The 14769-nt window shown below is 46.9% G+C and overlaps 1 protein-coding gene across 3 annotated transcripts in view; it reads right to left on the bottom strand.

The window, feature by feature from the left end:
- Positions 1-14769, bottom strand: part of SLC9A7 (solute carrier family 9 member A7) — a 138669-nt gene that overhangs the window by 21111 nt on the left and 102789 nt on the right. For 2 of the 3 annotated variants that reach the window (XM_045068422.1, XM_045068421.1), the window contains exons 13-15: positions 12947-13006; positions 8806-8869; positions 19-101 (exon numbers count right to left, since the gene is read on the bottom strand). In XM_045068422.1, coding sequence (XP_044924357.1) covers positions 19-101; positions 8806-8869; positions 12947-13006 — 207 coding nt within the window. The remainder of the gene's footprint in view (positions 1-18; positions 102-8805; positions 8870-12946; positions 13007-14769) is intronic. The other variant, XM_004754971.3, reaches the window with a different exon arrangement.

Here is a 14769-nt window from a genome sequence, read left to right as displayed (position 1 = left end):
AGCCACTGAAAAGGATACTTGTGGTCAAAGCTATACCACAGCCTGAAGAGCCATGCACTCTCCTGCTTTGTCCGGTTTCCTCTGGCAGAATCTGGACCATCCTAAGAACGAACAAGAAAACAGATGTTTAGTTGCAGAAAAGGGATTGAAATTGGGTGTGTGTATTGGGAGGAGGGGAAGCTTCCTTACTAACCAATAACTTTTAGAGATTCTGAGCTCAGAGTCAAACATCCTATATCATCAAAATTTCAGATATACTAGGAGGTAATACCTTGAAAGAAAATGAATAAATCCAAAAGACAGACATATCAACCCTCGAAGTAAAAAGGCCTGGTTATGTCTGTGGGCAGATCAACTCAGTGCGGTACAAAATTTCTTTTGGCATTCTTATTGTAATTTTCTCCGAGTGCCTTTTAGCAGATTGATTACGCTAACATAGTGTTGATCCTAATGGGCCGAAACTGATCTATAGGGAATATTGAAGAAAGCCTCTATAAAACCAACTTCCCAAGTCTCCCCAAAGCTGGCTTGGGAAAGTCATGCTTGACCGTTCCCTGACGTATCAGCCCCGGGCTCGTGGTCGTCCTTAACGGAGGCATCTACGTTGCCTTCCAGCTGGGCCAGTGACTTGTTGCCCTGGCAGCCTTAGGATGCTGGGGGCAGCAAGCAAGGGAAATGGGGCCAGAACTATTTCTATTATTTTAAAGTTATTTATTTATTTGAGAGAGAGAAAGAGAGAGCACATGAGTGGGAGGGGCCCAAGGAGGGGGAGGGAGAGAATCTCAAGCAGACTTCATGCTGAGCATGGAGCCCGACATGGGGCTTGAGCTCATGACCCTGAGATCAGGACTGGAGCTGAAACCAAGAGTCGGGCAATCAACCAACTCTGCCAGCCAGGCAACTATGCACTTCTGTTATTTCAGCTGCCCTCAAGTGGTTACTCCTCTCGATCCTTTCCAACTCAAACGTCCCTGTCATTTAGTTTGCAAAATGACATGCAATATTGAACATTCATTTGAGGCCTGGGCCATCTGCTGTGTGCAAATATTACTATTCAAGGGTAGACTAACTACAGTCACGGGAGACCACTACTGGCATTCTGTGTCGTTAGATGACAAGCTCGGAAGTAGGGACCGCTTGGGAGGTACAGCCATCTTTGTCGTCACCCCTGGAACGATACAGGGAGAGGCAACTCTAAGGCGGCTGACAACAGCCAAACGCACAATGAGCCACAATTCCCAGAAGCTCTACGTTGCAGCGCATGTGAGCTCCCCCTGTGACTGAGATAGTTTGGGTCAGAGATCTCTGAGAAGGGAGAGCACGAGAACAAGCCAAGGGAGGGAAATCAGCAGGCACTATTTAATTTCCTAATGTTTCCCATAACAAAGGTTATTTTTTACAAAAAGAGTCCCTAGGGGACCTGAAGAATGTTTAGGGACACATATGGAAATGGCTTGGTTAAATGAGCCCTTCTGGAGATGAGGGAATTAAAAAAAGAGAGAGAGAGAGAGTGCATATTCCCAGAGACCAACTATATTTCCCATTTTTAGAAATCATGTGAAGAAAGAGGGCAGAGAAATTCCATTTGCAGATCATGGTCATTCCTTCAGGTAATTAGGTGCTGGCCTAATGACAACTCAAGGGAGGTTTCAGAATGCTGCTCAACTGACTGGGAAAAAATTAAATGGTTCTTTATAAAGTGATAGGCTCTAAGCTCGTGGTTCTAAATGCCTGTAGAATCAAACTAAAGAAGAGACTAACACGGAGACATACGTGATCAGGAAGGGTACCATAAGCCATCAGGCACAAGACAAGTCCCCCCGAGTCAGGTGCATCCGCCCCTCCCCTAAAACAGCAATAAAAACGACAAACCCTGGCTCTGTCCTCCTAACCTCCATCAAACCACAACGAGGTGTCATCACCTGGAACGCCTCCATTCCCGCCACGTCACCCCTACAAAGCTACAGGAGTCTTCGATAAGCCCCCAGAAGGACCATTACTGTGAGGAAAGCAAAGGAAATGTCTCTTTTGGAAGGCAAACTAACAGAAGGTCTTCACGGGCGACAGAGAGCTATGCCTGCGCTCCACAAATAAGATTAAGGGGCCTTAGAAAAACAGGAAACAAAATGACTCTGCCCAAAGGCTACCAGGGGTAAATTTTGAGCAAATAAAAAGTGTAGTTTCATAGCAGGGGTGCTTATTATTCTAAGAGATGGTGCCAGAAGCAGGACTAGGTACAGGAAGAACATAGGTAAACCCGCATATGGTGGCTTTGGAGAAATCAGGGAGTGTCTGTGGAATGGGACTAATTTTTTTAAGCTGGCCCAGAAAACAAGCAACAGCTGTTGGCAGACGGGATCTGGGGGCCCCCTTCTTGCTCCAAGCGGTCTAGGGCTGAGCAGGGATCAGTGTGGGTGCAGGCAGATCCTGTAATAGGCAGCCCCCTCCTCAGGCTGTGTGTTTAGAACAACTTGCCTTGCATTTCAAGTGCTGCCTGCAGAAAAGGTGGGGACCCTGCTCCCCCAAACCTGCACTCCTATAGGAGGGTTTATGCCCCAGCCCAGGCTGCTTTTAGAACCTGAAGCATCGTTTCAGATGGTCACTTTCTTCCACCTACAACAGCTACCTGGCTGATCCCTATACATTTTTCGAGGCTGGGTCCAAGGCTGGCTTCTCTGAGAATGTTTCAAAGGCAACAGAACACACCAACATGTATAGATATGAATATCACAGGTTTTCTCAACAAACGACATGGGTCCAGATCCTAGCTCTACTCCTGGCTGTGCTACTGTCTTGCTGTATGACTCTGGGCAAGTTTAAATTGACGTGTAACTGACATACGACAATGGGTCAATTTACAGTGTACAGATGTGTTGGTTTGATACGTTCATCTGTTGCAGTAGGATTACCACGTTAGCATGAACTGCCATCTGTGCCCTTTCACATAATTTTCATTTCCGCTTGTCCATGAGAACAACTAAGACCTACTTTCTCAGCAACTTTGCAATTTATAAGAGTACTGCACTAGAAAAGCTTAGCAAAGTAAAACACAACAAAATTGTCTGCTTAATTGCACAAACTATGCTCACTACGGTGTGCATTAGATCTCCAGAACTTATCTATTAGCCACAGGACTGTACCCTTAAACATGTCCCCAACTCTCCCAACCCCCAGCTCCTGGTCACCCCCACTCAACTCTCTGTTCTTATGAGTAACACAAGGGATTTTTAAACTTTTTGTTGACATTATTAATAGAGAAACCCCTTTAAGAAAATATCACTGACTCTCCTTATCCCCATTTTTCAAGGATGTAACAATGAGTGTATATATATTTGTTGCATTCATTAAGCACCTAAAGGTGTGCCAGGCACCATGCTGGGTGCCAGAAACACAAAGAAGAATGAGATTAGCATTTGCTTCTCCAAGAGCCCTTTTCCAGAGGGGAAGACACACAGACATATGGTGACAAATGCGATGAAGAAAAAGAAGGCAGATTAAAAAACTGAGGAATGACAAAGGTCCTATTTTTGAATTTTTTTTCCCTAGAACTAATAAATAATGATTTCTGGACAGAGTTATCTTTCTTTCCATTCTTATTGTTAAAAGATACAAATTTTCCAAGTTAAGGTCATTACAGTAATGAGAACAGCTTATGTTTTTTTTCAGAGATGGAACAGAATACTTCCCTTCTCCCCCCATCCCCCACCACAAAGAAGTCTACGTCCTAACCCCAGGAGCCCGTATGTTATGCTATATAGCCAAAGGGGCTTTGGAGATGGGCTTAAGGTTTTCCAGGGGGCCGATGCAATCACACAGGCCCTTAAAAGTAGACAAGGAGAGCAAAAGAGTCAGAGAGTTGCAGTGGAAGAAAAGGCAGGAAAGATACAAAGTGTGATAAGGACTTGCCCCGCTGTTGCTGACTTTGAAGACAGAGGAGGCCATGAACCAGCACATGCAGGTGCTGCTAGGGTGGGATCTTGACCCAGGGCCAATGGTCCTAGCGAGGAAATGGGACTTTAGTCCTACAACCACAAAGCTGAATTCTACCAGCAACCGGAATGACCCTGGCAGTGGGTTCTCCCCCAGAGTCCAACCCCGCCAACACCTTAATTTCGGCCTTGAAAACAGAGAAACCAGCAGAGCCCACCAAACTTTTAACCTACAGAATATAAGACCAGTGTCTTAAGCCCCTGAGTCTGCGGGAATTTATTGCAGTGGCCTTAGAAATCCAATGCAGAGCAAAAAAGCAAGGAAGTGATGTGACCCAATTTGGGCCTTTCTTATTCTTGTCCCTGGGATGGTGGAGCCAACGACTCTCACAAGGGAGTAATAACAGGTTTTAAAAACAGGGAATCGAGGGCGCCTGGGTGGCTCAGTGGGTTAAGCCACTGCCTTCGGCTCAGGTCATGATCTCAGGGTCCTGGGATCGAGTCCCGCATCGGGCTCTCTGCTCAGCAGGGAGCCTGCTTCCTCCTCTCTCTCTGCCTGCCTCTCAGTCTACTTGTGATTTCTCTCTGTCAAATAAATAAATAAAGTCTTAAAAAAAAAAAAAACAGGGAATCGAGAGCTCCACAATGTCTAGGGTTTTTCAAAGTAGGAATGGGCACACGGCCCTCCTGGGAACCCTGTTAAAATGCGGGTTCAGAGTCAGTGGGTCTCGGTGGGGCCTGATGGTCTGCATTTTTATAAGCTCTCTGAGGATACCCAGACTTCTGGTCCACGGGGACACTCGGAGCAGCGAGGACAGATCTAGGGACCTCACCTTTGGCACTCTCCACCCTTACCGTCCCCTTCATCACACTGTCACTGCACCCTTAAGAATGGAGGTTCATGTGTATGGTCTGCAGATGTATCCCAAGGGCCTGAAAGATTGTCCGGAACATAACAGGTGCTCAGGAAGTATTTGTCAAATGCATGACTAAATTAATGTGAATTCTGCACTTCTAAGAAAAAAAAAAGAAAGGCCAAAAGGGAAGTCTGGGACCAAGGGGTGGGGGTGGGGAGATGGGGTGAGGGATCAAAAGAACAAAAAAGAAAAGCGTGGTATTGGTAGGGACAAAGAGGAGGAATTTGAGAAAAGGCCCTTCCGCAACTGTTTGAAGTCAAAGATTTAAGTAACTGGGTATCAGATTTCAGCCTAGAGGAAAACTGGGGAAGGACCCAGAAAGTTACATGTCAATGTGACTATAAACAGCCGATTTTCTGTGTGCTCATGTGCACTTGGGAGCGCACCACAACCCTTTCCTCCACACGCCACTTATATCCTGCTTGTGGCCTGGTCCTGCTGAGATGATAAAGCTAGGATAAATTCGAATTCATGCTCCTAGCTACTCCAAAGCAGCCTCATCAATGCGTGCTCTTCTGTTAACTTGGAAACGGAAGTGAATGAGGTCTCTGTCTGGCACCCCCTTGAATGGGAGGTCACCCCCAAGCCCAGGCAGCTTGACTCCAGCTGGGTTTGTTTTTGTTTTGGTTGCAGAGTCACCAAGACCTCTGGAGAAACAAAGTAACTTGAGTTTTTTGTTTTGTTTTGTTCTAATGAGTCAAACTTGCCAGGGACCTGAAGCAGAAGTCTGCCCACAATATTCTTATGCTTCCCTCACACAAAGCCAGAAGTTCTAGCCAAAAGCTCCTTTCCTTCTCCCACATGAGCTAATATTCTATAGTTCTGTAGCCAGAACTCTTGGGCTTCCAGAACCAGTGAGGAAAATCACGCTGTCCTAAGAAATTCATTTCCATCAAAATGTCACTTTCCTCTTTGTTTTTAGGGAGATCATTTAGATAATGAGGTAACGAGAACTGCCCTTTCTTTTCTGATGGGGAACAAACATCTGGACTTTCCCCATTTATGACTGCAGTTTCATGACATCACTAAGCATGTGACCTGGATCCACTTTAGGGGAACTGCAAGAACCCAGGATTTTACCCAAAAATGAGAAGCCCATTTTTTCTCTGTTTTATTGTAGCTCATGACCACTGAGTGCTCCCAGCCCAGTTGTTAGTGGCTCACTGGACTGAGAAGATCGGGTCAGGAGGTCTGAGAGATTTAAGGCCTGTTAAGTACAAGGACATGAGTCCTATTTAAGAAGATGCCCTGGGAAACCAAGCTTGAAGTAGCATTTTTCCCCCCAGTCTGACAGCAATCTTGAAAGACTTTCACAGTGCCCGTGGAATGGATTCTGAAGGCCCTCGGCATGACTCTGTATGAGGCTTGGAAGGAGGGAGGTTAAGGGAAAGCCATGACACCAGCTCCTGGCTAGGGCGGGCCACCGGGTGCCATTGGGAGTCCAGCAGAAGTCACCACCAAGGGCACATTCACAACTGGCCCAAAGGTCCCCCCAGGGAGCCATCGAGGACACTGAAGACCCAGGCCCACCTAGGGAGGTTTCTGAAACACATTCCGCCTGGGGCAGGGAGCAGTCACTGCCCACACTAAATGCACTGCCCCAACCCTTAACACTCAGGACCCACTGTCTCCAACATTTCCATGGAACAGTGACAGCAAGCTTGTGACTTAGTTCTAAGCCCAGTGTCTCCATGTGAAGTTCTTATGAGATGGAAGGTGAGTTTGGCTACAGGAAAGCAACCAAACCATTTCATGCTTTTCCTTTCACAGATGCTTAAATCCAGAGGCAGGAGCAATGAAAACCAAACAAACAGCAAAAGGGCTGGGGGTGTCTGATGAGTCTGGAACTGATAAGATGAAATTTGTCCAAACCCTGGCTATCCAGCTGGAATTAGCCTGTTTTCTTACAAAATTCATCTAGACCAGCTGTGGTCCTGGGGAGGAAGCTTTGGAGGAGGCCATTTGTATCCTTCCAGAGCCCTTCTTCTCCTTCCAGTGAAAGAAAGACACTTCACCCAGGTTTCCTCAGGGTGAGTTTCAAGATCTCCCTGTTAGACTCTAAATTAGCTTGCAGGTACACAATTCCCAAACCCTCGGTTTCCAAACTCCTTAATCCAAGCTAGGGTCCAATGGCAACTTTTCAAGAAGAATTTCTCTGGAGCACCATTCAAGTGGGCATCCGATCATCTCCCATGAAGCTCACTGAAAACTCTTCCTAAAATGTCCTGCCCTTTCAGAGGATGTGGCTTTGAGACCCTGAATGGGCACTGCCACTAAGACATGACCACCCTCAAAGAGAGAGAAATCAGGAAAAGCCACAGTGGCACTCCCAGGCCCCACAGGGCACCACCATGGGCAACACTTTTTTAATGGGCTTCAAGAGCTGGAGTCATTTAGGTCCTCTGGCATCTGAAATACAGAGACTAGGTTTAGGATGGAGTGTGATTCCACTGACTGGAGAGAAAGCGACACCTGATACAGTCACAGATGGAGCGTGCGTCTGGTTGGGTAAGGCTTTCTGCCACCCTGCACAAAAGGGTTCTGGACTCGGTGGGGAGGGGGGCATTGGTAACATTTTGGTAACACATTTTTGCTCTTAGCATAGCCTCTCTCCACCTAGCCCTGCCAGCCCAGGAAATGACGGCCGTGAGAGGAAGCAAACCCCAGGGACACAGCAAGGCTCCTGTGGCAGCCCGCACTCATGCCTGCCGCTTTGCTGATGCTCTTCCCATGAAGAGGTTATGATCTGTCTCCCCTCCCGTTGCATCTGAGCTGGCTTGAACAACTCAAGTGCGACCACCAGTGAGTCCCAGAGGTGACCGGAAGGTCCTGAGAGCTTTAGGATCAGGTCAGAAAAGGCAGTGCCCAGCTACAGGAGTCCTGAGTCATCGGGGAAGGGGCCCAGTGCCCCCAGGCCATGTGCAGGCACCACATGTGGGCACTGCAGTTGGCTGTCCTCCTCTTCGGGTCCTCCCAGCCCAGGCGCCAGCCAGATGAGCGAACGAGTCTCTGGCCGAGTCCGGCCCCCAGCTTCCTGCTGGAGCAAAGACAAGCTGCCCCTGTTATGCCCTTTCCAAAGCGCCAACTACAGGATCTGTGAGTGAGTGAAAGAAACTGTCGCTCCCTTTCCTCTGCATGGTTACGTAGCAACAGCAACTGGAACAGATGGCCAAACTGCAGGCCAGGACGTTCCTCTTGGCCACGTGGACTCTGTCAGGATTCTCCGTAGCAGCAGGGACACGTCCCTGCTCGTCACACTCAATGTTGCCACGGGGCTCCTCTGTTCCCAGCCTCGACAGCTTCCTTCCCCAGCATGCTGTCCCAGGCTGTCACTGCTGCCACCACCCTGCCTAAGCCCTAATGGTCCACCTGGCAGTGACCTTCTGCCCTTGGCGGTCAGGGTGAGGGCCCCTGCTCAGCTGTTCCTGGGCTTGTGGGGAACTCAGCAGGAGAGGATCCCGGGCCTAGGAGGAGCGGGAGGGCCTGAAATCACCCACATCCTTCCTCTCCTCCTCAGATTCCCTGGGCTGGAGAGTCAGACCCCATCCCCCGCCTTCCCCTGCCTGGGCACTACAGACAGACTCTGACCTGAGGACAGTGAGCCAGTCACCAGTGTACCCTGTCTATCCATTCTCAGAAGGCAGGCAGTCAGGGACTTAGCTGGAATGCTCTTCCTGGCTAGCATACCCCCTCCATATGGTGTTTTAAAAATGCCGACCCTAGGGTATAACCCCGGCTTCATCACTTTCTAATCCTCTGACTGTTGATGACTCACTGAGACTCTCAAACTTCAGCTTCTAATCTGCAAAATGGGGACAAGAGGACCTCCCTCATAAGGCTGCCATCAAGGTCACGGTGAGGAAATCATGTAAAGAGAACCCGGCCTATAGTAAGTGCTCACTACATTGTAGCTCTTTAGAACAGTGTCTTCCCTTGAAGAAGCACCTCTTGTGACTTACCCCTTGTAAGACTTGAAAGCTGTCGTTGTTGGGTGGTGGGTCTTGATCGGGGTCAACACCAACTCTGTAAGTCACCAGGGAGAGAGACAAGGAGAAAAAGGGAAAGCATTAGCTTGGACCACGGCAGCCAGGCTGGCTGGAAGTAGCCAAGAGGCCGGCCATCTTCCGGAAGTGGAAGGAGTAGTTAGCTAGAAGAGGAAGGCTGTCATGCAAAAGTTGGGAGAAAGAGGTCATGTTCCATGTCAGATCCCGGGGGCAGGAGAGGCAAGTGGTACTATGTGCTTACAGCCTACACGAGGCCACTGAGGTAGGGCACCCAACTGTCCCTCTGTCTTCCTGCACAGAAGGTCCCAGTTATCCAAACATGGGGCTCATTGCCCCATGCCTTTTCCCTTCTGCTGCTTCCTCATGTCTGCCCTGACCTGCTTTCCATTCCCTAAATTTCTGTTCCACCATTTTTCATATAACCAGGGTGGTGCCGGAAGAATTTATAGTGAACACTTATATACCCCACCATGGAGACTCTACCATGAACATACTGCTAGAGTTTCTTTATCGCATATCTCTCCACTTCTCTATCATCCATCTTACTTTTTAGATGCATTCAAATAAAGTTGCAGACATCAGTACACGTCCCCTAAATACTTGGGCATACATTTCATTAATGTCTTATCCTGGTGCCCCCACGTCCTCTCACAGCTGAGATGACCTGAGAAGTGACTCTTAAGATCAACAACTGAAGACAGAAAGAAAAAGCAAAGTGGCAAAATCCACTTACAACAGATCCCATGCTTTGACTAGGGTAGTCATCTTGGCTTAGTAACACACCAGCTGTTGTCTTGTGCACCTGTTAATTCTTCATCCCTGTACCTTCCTCACCATGAAGTGGAGGACTGTGACCTCGATCACAGGGGGAGGGTGGAGAAAACAAAGAGGACAGGAAAATTCTCTGCCTTCCCATGCTCTCTCCAGTATTGCAAAGAACTGTAAACCAAGAACATGGCTTCTGGCAGGTCTGACTCAAGCTCGAAGGGAGGTGCCGAACGGCTTCACCCAAGGGTCTTGGCAGTCCAGTACTGGGGTGCTGGCTCCAGTGAGCGGACAGCAGACTACAAAAACCCACGTGTGCGCACCTTACTTATGTTCCTCTCCCTCCCTCTTTCCTACCTATGATGCCCAGGTTATTTCTTGAAAATGAAAACAGAAGACAACAGAGATGGGCCCAGTTCTGAAAGCCAACGTCTGCCCTGTCTTAGCACAGCTCTGTTAAGCACTAACCCGAGGTGTGTGTCCCTAGAAAGGGGGAACTATGGAGGGAAAGGGAACAGAGAGCCCGTATGTTGCTGAAGGCGAAGTTTAAAACCACAAGATGAATTCATGTATTTGGGAAATCTTTATTGAGTGCCTGTGACACCAGTTTCTGCTCTATTTAAACTCCAGGGTACCTGACACCAGATTTCCTACCTACAGGCCTGGGCTTTGGTACAATTTTTGCAGTGAGTTCAATGGACTTTGCTATGTGTCGAGGGGCTGCTTTGAGGCTGGAGAGTCTGAGATTTGGAGGCTTGTCCTCGTAACTGGATGTTATTTGAGGACTTTTGAAAAACAAGTCTCACAGAGATTTTCTGACACAAGACCCACGCCAATTCAGGGCTGTCCCCCAAAAGTGCCACCAGAGCCTCAATGTACCTGATGTGTCTAGTGTATCAAAGTGTTAGCTGAGAGGTCACATATGGAATTCCTAGCTCCTGATTTTGAGACCTCACCTGTTTCAGACACTCTCAACACACAACCCCCCAGAGAAGAGTCCTCTGTCTGGTAGCTCGGTCTGCACTTGTGGTATCGACAGCTAGGAATCCAACATTAGGCCCTGCTCTGTGGCCTACAGTAGCACAGAGCCACTTCACAGCAGACTTGTTTACTCAGATGAGCTCCCCAGTGCAGACTCAGAGGGGCAGAGTGCCGTTACCCTGCTCTTTCTCCGAAAGCCTCCCGGAATGCCAGGTGACAGCAGCCCTCGGCCTAACCACAAGCTCTGACCAGACTGTGGGGCAGGAGCAATGAGATTATCTGATCTGAAGGGTATGAGGCACAGTTTGGCCGAGAATGTGGCAGTCCAGGTCTGCCACTAATAATTTCTCCTTTCTATACTGTGAATTTTGAAATAGGTGTAATTAGCCTTCGTAAATGGCTTCCATGTCAGCAAAGATAAAACAAGTTGACGTTACTGTCCTAGATAAAATAGGAAGACTGGGAGTAGGAGAAAAGGTTAAGGATGCCCTGTATTACAATAACGAAAATAAAACCAAATATAATAAAATCTGCCAAATGAAATTTAGCCCCCTCTATGCCTTTAACTAATGTCTATTGAAAGGAAAAAACAGCTTGGTTAACAAGAATTAAATTCTGTTCACCAAGAACTGCTTATGAAGACTAGGTTGTGACTATTTTCATTCAAGTTCTGGCAGTGTCGGTGGGACTCATCTATTTATCCTGGGCCCATGTGACCAGGTCAGAATTCAACATACCAAAGCATGAAACGGTGAAATAACTTGATAACATCACGAAAGTTGGGCCACCCTAACCTTATGGCAAACTCGTGATGTTCAGTGTTTTGTTCGGGGGAACTCGGGAATGATTCTAGATCCACGCTGTCCAGCAGAACTTACTGCAGCTTTCTAGATCTGCACTGTCCGATGTGCTAGCCACCAGCCACATGCGGCCAGCCCCTAAGCAGTTGAAAGGTAGCTGCACCTTACATTTCATTCAGAGTCATGCCAAGTGAGAAAATAGAGCAATCAAACTAATTTTTGTTTTCATTCATTCTGGAATGAAAACACATAGAACATGAATAATTTCCTTTCTGGTATGAGTATAAGTACATTCTGATGAGCTGCCCTCTAAAATGCCAGGAAATCCCAGGAATTTTAAAGGTGTTCTACTTTAACCGGAGATTTTTCAAAAATGTGAATGGCTGAGGCCCTAAATCATTGCAAGACTACTGTAAAACCTTGAACTCCAGATCACAGTCTGAATGCTCTCATGTCCCAAGTGTAATAACTTGTGCTTTGTCCAAAGGACCACCCTGAAGGTGGTCCTTTCAAAAGAAAGGGTTTCCTCTGCACTTTAAGTACTACCAAAGTCAGGCCTCCAAAAAGTGAATATGTGTGTGTGTGTGTGTGTGTGTGTGTGTGTTTTAAACAGCAGAAAGAAAGTATGAACCCAGGGATCTTAAGAGCTTCCATTACTTATATACACATCGTTACGGCCCATTCAGAGCCCGGTGATTTCACAGCATCCATGCCGGTGATGAGCAGGGCTGTTCTCTCCACCGCCCTCAGAGGGTGACGTCCTTTCACAGTGGGAGGAACAGAGCTCAAGCCTACTGTGCCCTGATTTACCTACTGGCACTGAGAATCAGGTTGGGAAGAACACACGCTGATATAGACGCAGAAAGGGCAAAGGAAACATTAAAGTCTTTGTTCTGCGTGCCCTACATCGCTCCCTCCCCAAAGCCTAATCGGATCATGAATGTGGGTGGACACTGAGTACATAACTGCATTACCAGAGTCTTTATCTTCTGGGTTTTTAAAAAACAAAACAAAACTGCTTTTGTATCTTCAGATTCCCCATAAGGTACGAGTATGCACTTACATACTTTAAAAACTACTCTAAAGCACTGGTACTTCATTCAGATAGTGTAAGCCCTACCCCAGTCATGGCTGACATACCAAATCCTAATTCTCTTCATGAGTGAACAGCCTTGTTTAGTAGATCATAACCAAGACTTTGTGAAAGATGTGTCTGCAGCTCTGAGAATGGACTGCTCTGGCCACTAAGCTCAGTTGTGTAAGAGGGGAGACCGTTGCCAACTCCGGCTTTGGTGGGGACACACACTGCCCAGTATGCAGGGACAGAGAACGGAACCTCAGGAACACCGAGCCAGCAAGCAACCCAGAGACAGGGTGGAAAAGGGGTTAGACTTGACCCGACCTCTTGCCCCTTGGCTGAAAGGGGCAGAGGGTGGGCGCACACAGGAAGGAAAAAAGAGACAAAACGTCATCAAGAGAAACACGTCAGGTTAGAAGGAGGAGAAAAGCCAGGCCCAGTTAATTTGTTTCTGAGGATTTCTTCATGTCACCTGATGTACTGCCGGCGCAGTTCGTTCTGGTCCTCTTCAGACGGCTCCTCGACGCCAACTCTGGGCAGCAGCAGAAGGGAACATGAGTGTGACAGGGAGCACAAGGGAGCCAGGAGCGCTGGGCACAGGACCCGGACCACGCCCATCAAGGAACAGGCGGACTCACTCTGAAGAGAGATCTGTGCCCTCTCGGAAACTCTACCTATTCTCTCAAACCCAGAGAGGCTGCTAAATTTAAATTTAAAGCAACGATGTTAGGAGCTAGGCCCAATGAGGATCAATTGAGAAGGAAAGGAAGCCTCTCAAAAGATCACGTAAGGAAACTAGAGGAATACATGTAGCTCGTGGAAAATGAATTTATACAAGTTTTCAGGAATTCACCTGTTCCATAGCACAAGGTACATCCATAGGAAAAACAGAAAACAAAGTTGTTATGAAACACGTATTTGAAGTGTTGTCACATATTTTGACACATATTCGACAAAAAGAGCAAAAAGCACCATATTGTTGAAAACAGCAACAATACTTAAGAAGACAAAGATGGCTTTTTTTTTTCTTGGGACACAAGTAAACTGTGTTGTCCAAGGGTTCCTGAAGGTCAGGAACTCAACTTCTGCTCTTCTCTTTCTCTTGTGCCTTAGAGACGACATGGTCCCTTCGTACCTGCTTTAACAATTTCTGGATTGTATTCAGGTACATCTGAACCTTGCCATCAGACTAAGAGCAGTGTTTCATGATCTTGGCACTACTGACACTTCAGGCCCTGGCCTTTACCTCCCAAGATACCAGTAGCAGCCCCCTACCCAGTTGAGGCAACTCAAAATTTTATCTCCAGACATTGCCAAATGGTCCCTGGGTGGCAAACTGCCCTCAATTGAGAACCACTGCACTAAATCATGTATTTTCAGTTGGGGGTGGCACTGTCCCCATGGGTGTGAAGATTGGTTCTTGTGAGACAAAAAGTTTTAGACATTACAATGCTTTATACCCTCTAAAGCATGATCCTACATAAACAAGTCTACAGCAAATCTGTGCTATTTTTTTTTCTAGATCTGTGGTATTAAGATTTCACTGGAAGAGGTAATCGGGAGAAAAACATTTTTGAAGGGCTCCTTGTAGGGGAACAACAATGAAAACAAGGTGGAAAAACACTGTGCTAGACAATGCCCAACTTCTTACTCTACCGAAATCCCTGGGAATCTGCAAGTGAGAATGAGCTATGCTTCCTAAGGGGTACCTTAACAAGTCACCTGCTCAGAATGTGACTTATAGCAGATTTTCTATTTTACTATACTACTGAAAAATTGTAACCAATTCCAGAAAAGCAAACTGGACTCCATTAAGGTAAGATTCACTGATAATAATAATAGCAATGGGAGTAGTACTGATATTATGATTTGTAATGATAACATAATAAAGTTATATATAACATACATAATATATAATAATTAATAGCTAAAAGATACTAAATGCTTACTATGTGCCAGATGGTACCTTTATTTCTTTTTCAGATGGTACGATTCATGAGAGAATTCTTTATCACATTTATTTTATCCTTGCACTACTGTCCCCATCTAAATGGGTGAGGAAACTGAGTCAAAGAGGTAAATAAGTTGCCCAAGGTCACAAAAGTAGAAAATGGTGGCACCAAGATTGTGGCTGAGGCTCTTAGACCCCAGAGCCCCAGTTCTTCACCTCACAGTATCCACCCTTAACAAAAAACAATGATTTATTTATTTGAGGGGGGGAGGAGGGGCGGAGGGAAAGGAAGAGAAAAACCCAAGCAGACTTAACGCTGAGCCCAACATGGGGCTCCATCCACG

The sequence above is a fragment of the Mustela putorius genome, unplaced genomic scaffold (genome assembly GCF_011764305.1).
Source record: "Mustela putorius furo isolate JIRA1106 unplaced genomic scaffold, ASM1176430v1.1 tig00003903_pilon_pilon_pilon, whole genome shotgun sequence".
NCBI lineage: Eukaryota > Metazoa > Chordata > Mammalia > Carnivora > Mustelidae > Mustela > Mustela putorius.
This window is presented reverse-complemented; position numbering and strand designations above follow the sequence as displayed.